Source organism: Oncorhynchus kisutch, linkage group LG30 (genome assembly GCF_002021735.2).
Source record: "Oncorhynchus kisutch isolate 150728-3 linkage group LG30, Okis_V2, whole genome shotgun sequence".
Taxonomy (NCBI): domain Eukaryota; kingdom Metazoa; phylum Chordata; class Actinopteri; order Salmoniformes; family Salmonidae; genus Oncorhynchus; species Oncorhynchus kisutch.
In genome coordinates, this window is record NC_034203.2 from 42,356,581 (window position 1) to 42,371,124 (window position 14,544).

The 14,544-nt window shown below is 42.2% G+C and overlaps 1 protein-coding gene across 1 annotated transcript in view; it reads left to right on the forward strand.

Moving 5' to 3' along the window:
• LOC109881246 (sodium channel protein type 2 subunit alpha-like) overlaps positions 1-14,544 on the forward strand; it is a 48,224-nt gene that overhangs the window by 24,920 nt on the left and 8,760 nt on the right. The window contains exons 6-11 of the mRNA XM_031810716.1: positions 3,966-4,120; positions 4,867-5,040; positions 10,277-10,399; positions 10,726-10,998; positions 11,162-11,215; positions 11,341-11,482. Of these exons, the coding sequence (XP_031666576.1) occupies positions 3,966-4,120; positions 4,867-5,040; positions 10,277-10,399; positions 10,726-10,998; positions 11,162-11,215; positions 11,341-11,482 (921 nt within the window). The remainder of the gene's footprint in view (positions 1-3,965; positions 4,121-4,866; positions 5,041-10,276; positions 10,400-10,725; positions 10,999-11,161; positions 11,216-11,340; positions 11,483-14,544) is intronic.

Below are 14,544 nucleotides of genomic sequence, written 5' to 3' on the forward strand. Positions count from 1 at the left end.
ACAGACTCGGTCAGGAGGGTGGTGCTTGGAATCATTGTTCTTCCTCTGTCAACCATAGTGACCTGCAAGGAAACACGTGCTGTCATCATTGCTTTGCACAAAAAGGGCTTCACAGGCAAAGATATTGCTGCCAGTAAGATTGTACCTAAATCACCCATTTATCGGATCATCAAGAACTTCAAGGAGAGCGGTTCAATTGTTGTGAAGAAGGCTTCGGGGCGCCCAAGAAAGTCCAGCAAGTGCCAAGACCATCTCCTAAAGTTGATTCAGCTGCGGGATCGAGGCACCACCAGTACAGAGCTTGCTCAGGGGCAGCAGGCAGGTGTGAGTGCATCTGCACGCACAGTGAGGCAAAGACTTTTGGAGGATGGCCTGGTGTCAAAAGGGAAGCAAAGAAGCCACTTCTCTCCAGGAAAAACATCAGAGACAGAATGATATTCTGCAAAAGGTACAGGGATTGGACTGCTGACGACTGGGGTAAAGTCATTTTTTCAGAGGAATCCCCTCTCCGATTGTTTGGGGCATCCGGAAAAAAGCTTGTCCGGAGAAGACAAGGTGAGCCCATCTTGAGACCATTCATGTGTGGGGTTGCTTCTCAGACAAGGGAGTGGGCTCACTCACAATTTTGCTTAAGAACACAGCCATGAATAAAGAATGGTACCAACACATCCTCCGAGAGCAACTTCTCCCAACCATCCAGGAACAGTTTGGTGACAAACAATGTCTTTTCCAGCATAATGGAGCACCTTGCCATAAGGCAAAAGTTTGCCATAAGGCTCGGGGAACAAAACATCGATATTTTGGGTCCATGGCCAGAAAACTCCCCAGACCTTAATCCCATTGAGAACTTGTGGTCAATCCTCAAGAGGCGGGTGGACAAACAAAACCCCACAAATTATGTCAAACTCCAAGCATTGAATATGCAAGAATGGGCTGCCATCATTCAGGATGTAGCCCAGAAGTTAATTGACAGCATGCCAGGGCGGATTGCAGAGGTCTTGATAAAGAAGGGTCAACACTATAAATATTGACTCTTTGCATCAACTTCATGTGATTGTCAATAAAAAGCCTTTGACACTTATGAAATGCATGTAATTATACTTCAGAATTCCATAGTAACATCTGACAAAAATATCTAAAGACACTGAAGCAGTGTATATTTGTGTCATTCTCAAAACTTTTGGCCACGACTGTAGACTAACAGTTGAATTGCTTCCTGGGATGTGGAAGCCATTCCCAACAGAGAGAATAAAAGAGAAATCATAGAAAAACAATAAGGGGCGGCAGGGTAGCCTAGCGGTTAAAAGAGTTATGCCAGTAACCGAAAGGTTGTTGATTCGAATCCCTGAGTTGACAAATCTGTTGATGTGCCCTTGAGCAACACACTTAACCCTAATTGCGCTAGTAGGTCAATTTGGATAAGAGCATCTGCTAAATTACTTAACTATGAGTAGCAATAACTTGGCTATATACACAGGTACCAGTATTGATGTGCAGGGGGTAGATATGTACTGTTCATACAGTGCCTTCAGAAATTATTCACGCCCCTTATTTTTTTACAGCCTGAATTTAAAATGTAGCAATATTTGGCCTACACATACACACATACCCCATATTGTCAAAGTGGTATAATTGTTTTTCTACATTTCTACAAATTAATAAAAAATGAAAAGCTGAAATGTCAACCCATTTGTTATGGCAAGCCTAAAGTCATGTGCTGCCACGCAGTCGTAGGGGAACAGGGAGTACAGGAGGGGACTAAGCATCGTTGAGATTCAGCTAATGGGTCCCCACCACTTGAGGGCAACTCATCAGGAAGTCCCGGATCCAGTTGCAGAAGGAGGTGTTCAGTACCAGGGTCCTTAGCTTAGTGATGAGCTTTGAGCGCACAATGGTGTTGAACGCTGAGCTGTAGTCAATGAACAGCATTCCCACATAGGTGTTCCTCTTGTGCAGGTGGGAAAGGGCAGTGTGGAGTGCGATTGAGATTGTGTCATCTATGGATCTGTTTGTGAGCCATGACCAGCCTTTCAAAACATTTCATGGTTACAGATGTGAGTGCTACGGGGCGATAGTCATTTAGACACGTTACCTTGGCATTCTTGGGTGAAGGGACTATGGTGGTCTGCTTCAAACATGTAGATATTACAGACTCGGTCAGGAAGAGAAAATATCAGTGAAGACACTTGCCAGCTGGTCAGCGCATGCTCTGAGTACGCATCCTGGTAATCCATCTGGCCCGGCGGCCTTGTGAATGTTAACCTGTTTATAGGTCTTACTCACATTGGCTACGGAGAGCGATCCGGAATAGCTGGTGCTCTCATGCACGGTTCAGTGTTGCTTGCCTCGAAGCGAGCATAGAAGGAATGTAGCTTGTCTGGTAGGCTATCATCACTGGACAGCTTGTGGCTGGGTTTCCCTTTGTAATCCGTGATAGTTTGCAAGCCTTACCACATCTGATGAGCGTCAGAGCTGACGGAGTAGGATTTGATTTTAATCCCGTATTGCTGTTTTGACTGTTTGATGGCTCGTTGGAGGTTGTAGCGGGCTTTCATATAAGTGTCCGCATTAGTGTCCCGCTCCTTGAAAGTGGTAGCTCTAGCCTTTATTTCTGTGCGGATGTTGCCTGTTGTCCATGGCTTCTGGTTGGGACATGTATATACGTTCCCTGTGGGAACGATGTCGTCGATGCACTTCCAGTCTGTGCTAGCTAAACAGTCCTGTAACTTAGCATCTGCTACATCTGACCACTTCTGTGTTGAGTGCATCACTGGTACTTCCTGATTGAGTTTTTTTCTTGTAAGCAGGAATCAGGAGGATATAGTTATGGTCAGAGTTGCCAAATGGAAGGCGAGGGAGAGCTTTGCATGCGTCTCTGTGTGTGGAGTAAGGTCATGCTGGTAAAAATGAATTAAGAAAGATTTCAATTTCCCTTCATTAAAATCTCCGGCCACTAGGAGCGCTGCTTCTGGATGAGCATTCTCTTGTTCGCTTATGGCCTTATACAGCTCATTGAGTGCAGTCTTTGCGCCTGTTTGTGGTGGTAAATAGAAAGCTATGAAAAATATAGATGAAAACTCTCTTGGTAAATAGTGTGGTCTACAGCTTATCATGAGGTACTCTACCTCAGGCCAGCAAAACCTTGAGACCACCTTAATATTCGAGATCGTGGTCTACAGCTTATCATGAGGTACTCTACCTCAGGCGGGCAAAACCTTGAGACCACCTTAATATTAGAGATCGTGGTCTACAGCTTATCATGAGGTACTCTACCTCAGGTGAGCAAAACCTTGAGACCACCTTAATATAAGAGATCGTGGTCTACAGCTTATCATGAGGTACTCTACCTTAACATTAGAGATCACGCACCAGCTGTTGTTAACAAAGCGACACACACCTCCCCCTTAATGTTACCCGAAGCTTCCGTTCGGTCTTGATGATTCATAGAGAAAACAGCTAGAGTATTTTATCCATGTTCTTGTTCAGCCTTGATGCTGAGAAACATAGGATATTACACTTCTTTAGGTCCCGTTGATGGGATAGTCTCAAACAGAGCATGTACAGTTTGTTCTTTAGCGATTGTACGTTCGGCAATAGAATGGGAATGTAGAGAGGGTTTTTCCTCGTCCACGTAGTTTCATCAGGGAACCCACTCGTTTGTTACGCCGTCTCTTCCTCTCGAGTCCTGGGGATTAGGGCCTGGTTACGGGATGTGCAATACATCCACAGCTGCCGACTCGTTGAAGTAAAAAAAATTCATCCAAATCGAGGTTAGTGATCGCTGTTCTGATGTCCAAAAGCAGTTTTCAGTCATAGGAAATTGATGGCAGAAATACTATGTACAAAAAAAGATCAGCGTAAAATAAACAAATAAACAACACAAAATAACAGAATTGGTCAGAATCCTGTAAGACGACAGTTATCCATCTCTACAGCGCCATCTTCTGTTTGTCTCTGTGTCTCAGTCTGTGTTCGCCACTGTAAGTGCTGTGAGATCAACACGACACGGGGCCTGGGTCAGGCCTGGTGGAGACTGAGGAAGACCTGTTACCAGATTGTTGAACACAGCTGGTTCGAGACTTTTATTATCTTCATGATCCTGCTGAGCAGTGGTGCTCTGGTGAGACCAACCACATTTTACCCCTTAGTCTTACCTGACCTCTCAACCTTCACCTCTGACCTCTTTTATTATCTTCATGATCCTGCTGAGCAGTGGTGCTCTGGTGAGACCAACCACCTTTTACCCCTTAGTCTTACCTGACCTCTCAACCTTCACCTCTGACCTCTTTTATTATCTTCATGATCCTGCTGAGCAGTGGTGCTCTGGTGAGACCAACCACCTTTTACCCCTTAGTCTTACCTGACCTCTCAACCTTCACCTCTGACCTCTTTTATTATCTTCATGATCCTGCTTAGCAGCTGTGCTCTGGTGAGACCAATCACCTCTTACCCCAGTCTTACCTGACCTCTCAACCTTCACCTCTGACCTCTTTTATCATCTTCATGATCCTGCTGAGCAGCTGTGCTCTGGTGAGACCAATCACCTCTTACCCCAGTCTTACCTGACCTCTCAACCTTCACCTCTGACCTCTTTAAGAGTCAGCTCATAGGGCCACATTTACAGTGCTAATTTAATACCAAGTGTCTTCAAAAGCAAGTGTATAAAAAAAGGCATAAACCGTGCAATGTCTCTTTCTAGATCTTGCTATTATGTAATCTTTACTTAACTTTTTTTTTTTTTTACAATTTCACTAAACAGCTCATTTCTATTCTTACAGCACAATAGCTGAATATATAGTTTTTTTATATAAGGCTTGAGAGGTTCTAATCTGTGGTTTGTCTCTTGTCACTCCTGCACTGCTCTAGGCATTTGAGGACATCTACATTGAGAAAAGGAAAGTGGTGAAGGTAATCCTGGAGTACGCTGATAAGGTCTTCTCCTACATCTTCGTCCTAGAGATGTTCCTCAAATGGATTGCCTACGGCTTCAAGAAGTACTTCACCAACGCTTGGTGTTGGCTGGACTTCCTCATTGTCGATGTAAGTGTTAAACTTCGTACGTTGTGCCCAGTTTATGTTCACAGTGAAAATAGATGTGCAGGTAGCTAAATGCATAGAACAAAAGTTTGGGTGGTTTTCAGACTGGTTGTGAGAGCTGTTGTATGTTATGTACAGACTTGTATTTTTTCAAACTATCGCCCCGACCCGAGGTGTACTCTCTCATCTTATTTTCCAGTGAGTTTGGTTCATTAAGGTTGACTTGTTGACATTGGACATAAACACTGCTTATTTCCAGCTTGGCTTGGGCTCGCTTATAAGCAGGCTGCCACCAGATATGTTATGTTGTGTAGGACCTGTGGTCACTGATTAACTGCATGTAGGTACCGCTTAAATGAAGGTAATTAATTTATACAGCGTGGTACCTACCTGTGGACGTGAGTTTTTGTGGCCATTATAACAGTATACTGGGAGAAATAGTATACTGTTTCTATGCATGTACAGAGTACACATTTTTAACAGAGTATAATCTTGATAGCTCCACAGGGTCCATATTTCCACACAGTTTACCTTAATATTCTAGTGGCTAATTCTCCCTTGTCTTAATATTCTAGGGTCCATATATCCACACAGTTTACCTTAATATTCTAGTGGCTAATTCTCCCTTATCTTAATATTCTCGGGTCTATATCTGCCTTGTCTTAATATTCTAGGGTCTATATCTCCCCTACCTTAATATTCTAGGGGCTGTACAGTTGAAGTCGGAAGTTTACATACACTTAGGTTGGAGTCATTAAAACTTGTTTTTCAACCACGCCAAAACTATAGTTTGTCAACAGGATATTTGTGGGAAGTTGGTTAGGACATCTACTTTGTGCATGACACAAGTAATTTTTTCAACAATTGTTTACAGACAGATTATTTCCCTTATAACTCACTTTATCAAAATTCCAGTGGGTCAGACGTTTACATACACTAAGTTGGCTGTGCCTTTAAACAGCTTGGAAAATTCCAGAAAATGATGTCATGGCTTTAGAAACTTCTGATAGGCTAATTGACATCATTTGAGTCAATTGGAGGAGTACCTGTGGATGTATTTCAAGGCCTATCTTCAAACTCAGTGCCTCTTTGCTTGACATTATGGGAAAATCTAAATAAATCAGCCAAGACCTCGGAAAAAAAATGGTAGACTGCCACAAGTCTGGTTCATCCTTGGGAGCAATTTCCAAACGCCTGAAGGTACCACATTCATCTGTACAAACAATAGTACGCATGTATAAACACCATGGGACTTCACAACCGTCATACCGCTCAGGAAAGAGACGCGTTCCGACTCCTAGAGAATAACGTACTTTGGTGCGAAAAGTGCAAATCAATCCCAGAACAACAAAAGTATCTATTTCCACAGAAGTCCTATATCGACATAACCTGAAAGGCCTCTCAGCAAGGAAGAAGCCACTGCTCCAAAACTGCCATAAAAAAGCCAGACTACGGTTTGCAACTGCATATGGGGACAAAGATCGTACTTTTTGGAGAAATGTCCACTGGTCTGATGAAACAAAAATAAAATTGTTTGGCCATAATGACCATTGTTATGTTTGGAGGAAAAAGGGGGAAGCTTGCAAGCCGAAGAACACCATCCCAAATGTGAAGCACGGGGGTGGCAGCATCATGCTGTGGGGGTGCTTTGCTGCAGGAGGAACTGGTGCACTTCACAAAATAGATTGCATCATGAGGACACAAAATGATGTGGATATATTGAAGCAACATCTCAGGACATCAGTCAGGAAGTTAAAGCTTGGTTACAAATGGATCTTCCAAATGGACAATGACCCCAAGCCTACTTCCAAAGTTGTGGCAAAATTGCGTAAGGACAACAAAGTCAAGCTATTGGAGTGGCTATCACAAAGCCCTGACCTCAACCCTATAGAAAATGTGTGGGCAGAACTGAAAAAGCGTGTGCGAGCAAGGAGGCCTACAACCTGACTCCGTTACACCAGCTTTGTCAGGAGGAATGGGCCAAAATTCACCCAACTTATTGTGGGAAGCTTGTGGAAGGCTACCCAAAATGTTAGACCCAAGTTAAACAATTTAAAGGCAATGCTACCAAATACTAATTGAGTGTATGTAAACTTCTGACCCACTGGGAATGTGATGAAAGAAATAAAAGCTGAAATAAATAATTCTCTCTACTATTATTCTGACATTTCACATTCTTAAAATCAAGTGGTGATCCTAACTGACCTAAGACAGGGATATTTTTACTAGGATGAAATGTCAGGAATTGTGAAAAACTGAGTTTAAATGTATTTGGCTAAGGTGTATGTAAACTTCCGACTTCAACTGTATCTCCCTTATCTTAATATTCTAGGGGCTATATCTCCCTTACCTTAATATTCTAGGGGCTATATCTCCCTTATCTTAATATTCTAGGGTCTATATCTCCCTTACCTTAATATTCTAGGGTCTATATCTCCCTTACCTTAATATTCTAGGGTCTACATCTCCCTTATCTTAATATTCTAGGGGTTAAATCTCCCTTACCTTACTCCACAGTGCCATAGGGCTAGGGGTTATATCTCCCTTATCTTAATATTCTAGGGGTTATATCTCCCTCATCTTAATATTCTAGAGTCTATATCTCCCTTATCTTAATATTCTAGGGGTTAAATCTCCCTTACCTTACTCCACAGTGCCATAGGGCTAGGGGTTATATCTCCCTTATCTTAATATTCTAGGGGTTATATCTCCCTCATCTTAATATTCTAGAGTCTATATCTCCCTTATCTTAATATTCTAGGGGTTAAATCTCCCTTACCTTACTCCACAGTGCCATAGGGGCTAGGGGTTATATCTCCCTTATCTTAATATTCTAGGGGTTATATCTCCCTTATCTTTATATTCTAGAGTCTATATATCCCTTATCTTAATATTCTAGGGGCTATGTCTCCCTTATCTTAATATTCTAGGGGTTAAATCTCCCTTACCTTACTCCACAGTGCCATAGGGGCTAGGGGCTATATCTCCCTTATCTTAATATTCTAGGGTCTATATATCCCTTAGCTTAATATTCTAGGGTCTATATCTCCCTTATCTTAATATTCTAGGGGCTATATCTCCCTTATCTTAATATTCTATGTGCTATATCTCCATTATCTTAATATTCTAGGGGCTATATCTCCCTTATATTAATATTCTAGGGGCTATATCTCCCTTACCTTACTCCACAGTGCCATAGGGGCTAGGGGCTATATCTCCCTTACCTTACCTTGCTTCCTCTGATTTCACCCGCTGGTTCACAGATCGGCACAGACGTGTCTATAGCAGCTGTTAGGGTAAGTGGTAGTTGTGAGGTGAAAGGTGAGTATTGGGATCCAGGTTGGAAAAGAATCAATAAAGTTTCTATGTTTCCTCATTCCTAAGTGCTTCACATTGAGATATCAAAAGCCACCGTCTCGTCTACTTTTCAAATCTAAACAACAATTGTCTTTTCAGCAGAAAATGTATTCAAAGCAAATATGTATCCCCCCCCCCCCGCCCCCCATCCACTTGAAAGTTAAAAATGCACAACGGACCTTGGCTTTTATATCGTATATAGAAACACACTACCATGTATTCTAAGGTTTATCTAGAGAAGATCACATGTATTATTGGACTAAATGTGTTTTATAGTTCCTCGTAGGTTATCGACAGGCTGAATTAAAGTTGTTCAGACCGTTTTTGAAAATAGTGTCGGTAGAATTTCAATAAATGCTAAGCTGTCTGATGTTTTTGCGCTGTAGTTTTTCTATCTCAACAATATGCTGAAATATATTGTATGTGGTCAGTAGTCAGCTGGAGCTGAGGTGATTCATACTGTCCGTCTGTCTCTGTCTGTCTGCAATGTAGCTGGATAGCACAGTTGGAGAGGATTATATTATTTTTAGATGTGTGGGCTGGATTGCAGAAATGATCAACGGAGGAGATCCCAATGATTGTTTAAACACTATTTGTTATTTCTGGTTTCTACATCAACTCTCTGGCCTTTTGATGTTTGTTTTGTTGTTTTGTACTTTCATTGAGCCAAAGACGTATACTTTATCACTGTATTTCATTTTCTGAGTATCTTCTTTAGATATATTGGACGAAATCCATTAAAATATACTTTTATAAAGAAATGACTGGGACTGTAATAGCCCTAAATTGCAATGACGGACTTAATTGGATCATACGAATACAAATTGGGCAATCAAATTTGGCAATACCATTAGTTTATATTAAAAAAAAAAGGAGAAATGAACATTTTGTTAAACTTCTTTATAAAAACCGCACTCTATTTCACATATATACATAGGTCTTATGTATATATAGCTGAGTATGTATGCATGTGCATTGACGGTACATATTGCATACTTGTATGTGTTTTGTCCCTGTTCCATTTCAGTCATTCTACCAGTAATACCTGTCATCCATATGGACCATCCATCATGCCATTTTGAATCACAGCTATCACCCTCGGGCCATTCAACAGCGGAATACCATTCTGTTTTGTCCATTTTGGATGTAGAATAGAGTGGAAGTCCCCCCCCCCTAAAAAAAATGTTATGAAAAATATGCCACAAAACCCAAAAATTCTAAATTTTTCTAAATTTTATTAATTGTGTTCCTAACTGTAGAATGTCCCAAAATAATACATTGTTACAGTCTCTAAAATGTTGGCTCTGAAATTCTTGTCTCACTGTCTGTTACTCTGTCGCTACTCTTCTTGCATATTTTTCTCTCCAGAAATGATTTAGGTCTGTAGAGCTTTTGTTTTATTTGATGAAAGGTTGTCAGTGACTTAACTGAAAGTATATTGTATCATACAACTTGGTAGGTGGTAGGTTTGAATATATGTGTGTGTGTGTGTGTGTGTGTGTGTGTGTGTGTGTGTGTGTGTGTGTGTGTGTGTGTGTGTGTGTGTGTGTGTGTGTGTGTGTGTGTGTGTGTGTGTGTGTGTGTGTGTGTGTGTGTGTGTGTGTGTGTGTGTGTGTGCGTACATAGTCCTGCATCGGCGTGCGGATAATGGTGGGGAATTGGGGGTGAGGTGGAGTCGTACAGACCAGGGGAACCCATATTTTGTACATTTGATACTTTTTGTACATATTTTGTTCTTTGATACAATAAATTGCAAAACCCACAATCTTTATCAAAATGTGTTCAAGACTGATGCTGAGGTCTCCTTTGAATGTTGGGATGATGGAGTTTATACTGCCATCTAAGTCTGAGCTGATTGAATGTCTCTGTGTGTCCTCTCCAGGTGTCGTTGGTGAGCCTGGTAGCTAACTCTCTGGGCTACTCTGACTTTGCTGCCATCAAATCACTGAGGACTCTCCGAGCGCTGAGGCCCCTAAGGGCCCTGTCCAGATTCGAGGGAATGCGGGTGAGACGTTCTTTAACCTTGTCTTAGAGATGTTCTACTTTCCCTGCTCTAACCTAGTTGGCCTATGTCAAGATATTCTAGGAGATTCCACAAGTTATTATCATCAGCGAAGGACCAGAGTTTTTCCTAAGCTGGTCACGTGGTCAGGAAAAACTTGTGGTCCTATATCATAACTGTCTGAAGTGACAGACAGCCTCTAACAGTGGAGTATTACGTTGGTCACTTAGTCAGGAAAAACTCCAGCCCTTAATCATTAAACATAATTGATATGCTGTGTCTGTGCTCCGTAATAGACAACTTCTACCCGTGTTTGTCTCGATCCCCAGGTGGTGGTGAACGCACTGATTGGAGCCATCCCATCCATCATGAACGTCCTGCTGGTCTGCCTCATCTTCTGGCTCATCTTCAGCATCATGGGAGTCAACCTGTTCGCAGGGAAGTTTGGTAAATGTGTGAACCGGACAGGGTTCATCCACAATGCTTCCATCGTCAACAACAAGTCAGAGTGCCTGGCCATGAACGACACTCAGTTTTATTGGACTAAAGTCAAGGTCAACTTCGACAACGTGGGACTAGGATACCTCTCACTGCTGCAAGTGGTCCGTCTTTAAAAAATAAAATACAAAAAATTACAGTTTACATTTTTTGTTTATTGCGACGTATGTGTTTAAAAGGATGACGTAGTTCTTATTGTTTGTTGATAAATTACGTAACATTTTTTTTAATTTACCCTATAATTGTGTCCCTACAATTTCCTTCAAGGCCACGTTTAAAGGATGGATGGAAGTTATGCACGCAGCTGTTGATTCACGTGGCGTATGTATCAATCTCTTTCCACAAATCTAGACAAAGTCCTCATCTCATAAATAGAATGAGTAGACTACATTTTTATTTATGAAAATGAAAACGGGTTCAACTAAAAAAGGTGTGTGTGTTTCCAGGTAGAGGAGCAGCCAATCAGGGAGATCAACCTCTACATGTACCTCTACTTTGTCATCTTCATCATCTTCGGATCCTTCTTCACTCTCAACCTCTTCATCGGTGTCATCATTGATAATTTCAACCAGCAAAAAAGAAAGATAAGTATATTTGGCATAACATGTTGTTTTATGTCTCGACGTACTCATTTCACACTGTTGTATTAACAGCTGTCTGTATGGATATCTACAACATTAACAGCTGTCTGTATAGCTATCTACAACATTAACAGCTGTCTGTATGGATATATACAACATTAACAGCTGTCTGTATGGATATATACAACATTAACAGCTGTCTGTATGGATATATACAACATTAACAGCTGTCTGTATGGATATACAACATTAACAGCTGTCTGTATGGATATACAACATTAACAGCTGTCTGTATGGATATATACAACATTAACAGCTGTCTGTATGGATATACAACATTAACAGCTGTCTGTATAGATATCTACAACATTAACAGCTGTCTGTATGGATATTTACAACATTAACAGCTGTCTGTATGGATATTTACAACATTAACAGCTGTCTGTATGGATATATACAACATTAACAGCTGTCTGTATGGATATCTACAACATTAACAGCTGTCTGTATGGATATACAACATTAACAGCTGTCTTTATGGATATCTACAACATTAACAGCTGTCTGTATGGATATATACAACATTAACAACTGTCTGTATGGATATCTACAACATTAACAGCTGTCTGTATGGATATATACAATATTAACAGATGTCTGTATGGATATACAACCTTAACAGCCGTCTGTATGGATATACAACATTAACAGCTGTCTGTATGGATATCTACAACATTAACAGCTGTCTATGTGGATATATACAACATTAACAGCTGTCTGTATGGATATCTACAACATTAACAGCTGTCTGTATGGATATACAACATTAACAGCTGTCTGTATGGATATCTACAACATTAACAGCTGTCTGTATGGATATATACAACATTAACAGCTGTCTGTATGGATATCTACAACATTAACAGCTGTCTGTATGGATATATACAACATTAACAGCTGTCTGTATGGATATCTACAACATTAACAGCTGTCTGTATGGATATATACAATATTAACAGATGTCTGTATGGATATACAACCTTAACAGCCGTCTGTATGGATATCTACAACATTAACAGCTGTCTGTATGGATATATACAATATTAACAGATGTCTGTATGGATATACAACCTTAACAGCCGTCTGTATGGATATCTACAACATTAACAGCTGTCTGTATGGATATCTACAACATTAACACTGTGAAGTCCATGGAGAACAAGAGCACCTCCTCCCAGCTGCCCACTGCACTGAGGCTAGGTAACACGGTCACCACTGATAAATCCATGATTATCGAAAACTTCAATAAGCATTTCTCAACGGCTGGCCATGCCTTCCGCCTGGCTACTTCAACCTCGGCCAACAGCTCCGCCCCCCCCGCAGCTCCTCGCCCAAGCCTCTCCAGGTTCTCCTTTACCCAAATCCAGATAGCAGATGTTCTGAAAGAGCTGCAAAACCTGGACCCGTACAAATCAGCTGGGCTTGACAATCTGGACCCTCTATTTCTGAAACTATCTGCCACCATTGTCGCAACCCCTATTACCAGCCTGTTCAACCTCTCTTTCATCTCGTCTGAGATCCCCAAGGATTGGAAAGCTGCCGCAGTCATCCCCCTCTTCAAAGGGGGAGACACCCTGGACCCAAACTGTTACAGACCTATATCCATCCTGCCCTGCCTATCTAAGGTCTTCGAAAGCCAAGTCAACAAACAGGTCACTGACCATCTCGAATCCCACCGTACCTTCTCCGCTGTGCAATCTGGTTTCCGAGCCGGTCATGGGTGCACCTCAGCCACACTCAAGGTACTAAACGACATCATAACCGCCATCGATAAAAGACAGTACTGTGCAGCCGTCTTCATCGACCTCGCCAAGGCTTTCGACTCTGTCAATCACCATATTCTTATCGGCAGACTCAGTAGCCTCGGTTTTTCGGATGACTGCCTTGCCTGGTTCACCAATTACTTTGCAGACAGAGTTCAGTGTGTCAAATCGGAGGGCATGCTGTCCGGTCCTCTGGCAGTCTCTATGGGGGTGCCACAGGGTTCAATTCTCGGGCCGACTCTTTTCTCTGTGTATATCAATGATGTTGCTCTTGCTGCGGGCGATTCCCTGATCCACCTCTACGCAGACGACACCATTCTATATACTTTCGGCCCGTCTTTGGACACTGTGCTATCTAACCTCCAAACAAGCTTCAATGCCATACAACACTCCTTCCGTGGCCTCCAACTGCTCTTAAACGCTAGTAAAACCAAATGCATGCTTTTCAACCGGTCGCTGCCTGCACCTGCATGCCCGACTAGCATCACCACCCTGGATGGTTCCGACCTAGAATATGTGGACGTCTATAAGTACCTAGGTGTCTGGCTAGACTGCAAACTCTCCTTCCAGACTCATATCAAACATCTCCAATCGAAAATCAAATCAAGAGTCGGCTTTCTATTCCGCAACAAAGCCTCCTTCACTCAAGCCGCCAAGCTTACCCTAGTAAAACTGACTATCCTACCGATCCTCGACTTCGGCGATGTCATCTACAAAATGGCTTCCAACACTCTACTCAGCAAACTGGATGCAGTCTATCACAGTGCCATCCGTTTTGTCACTAAAGCACCTTATACTACCCACCACTGCGACTTGTATGCTCTAGTCGGCTGGCCCTCGCTACATATTCGTCGCCAGACCCACTGGCTCCAGGTCATCTACAAGTCTATGCTAGGTAAAGCTCCGCCTTATCTCAGCTCACTGGTCACGATGGCAACACCCATCCGTAGCACGCGCTCCAGCAGGTGTATCTCACTGATCATCCCTAAAGCCAACACCTCATTTGGCCGCCTTTCGTTCCAGTACTCTGCTGCCTGTGACTGGAACGAATTGCAAAAATCGCTGAAGTTGGAGACTTTTATCTCCCTCACCAACTTCAAACATCAGCTATCTGAGCAGCTAACCGATCGCTGCAGCTGTACATAGTCTATTGGTAAATAGCCCACCCTTTTCACCTACCTCATCCCCGTACTGTTTTTATTTATTTACTTTTCTGCTCTTCTGCACACCAATATCTCTACCTGTA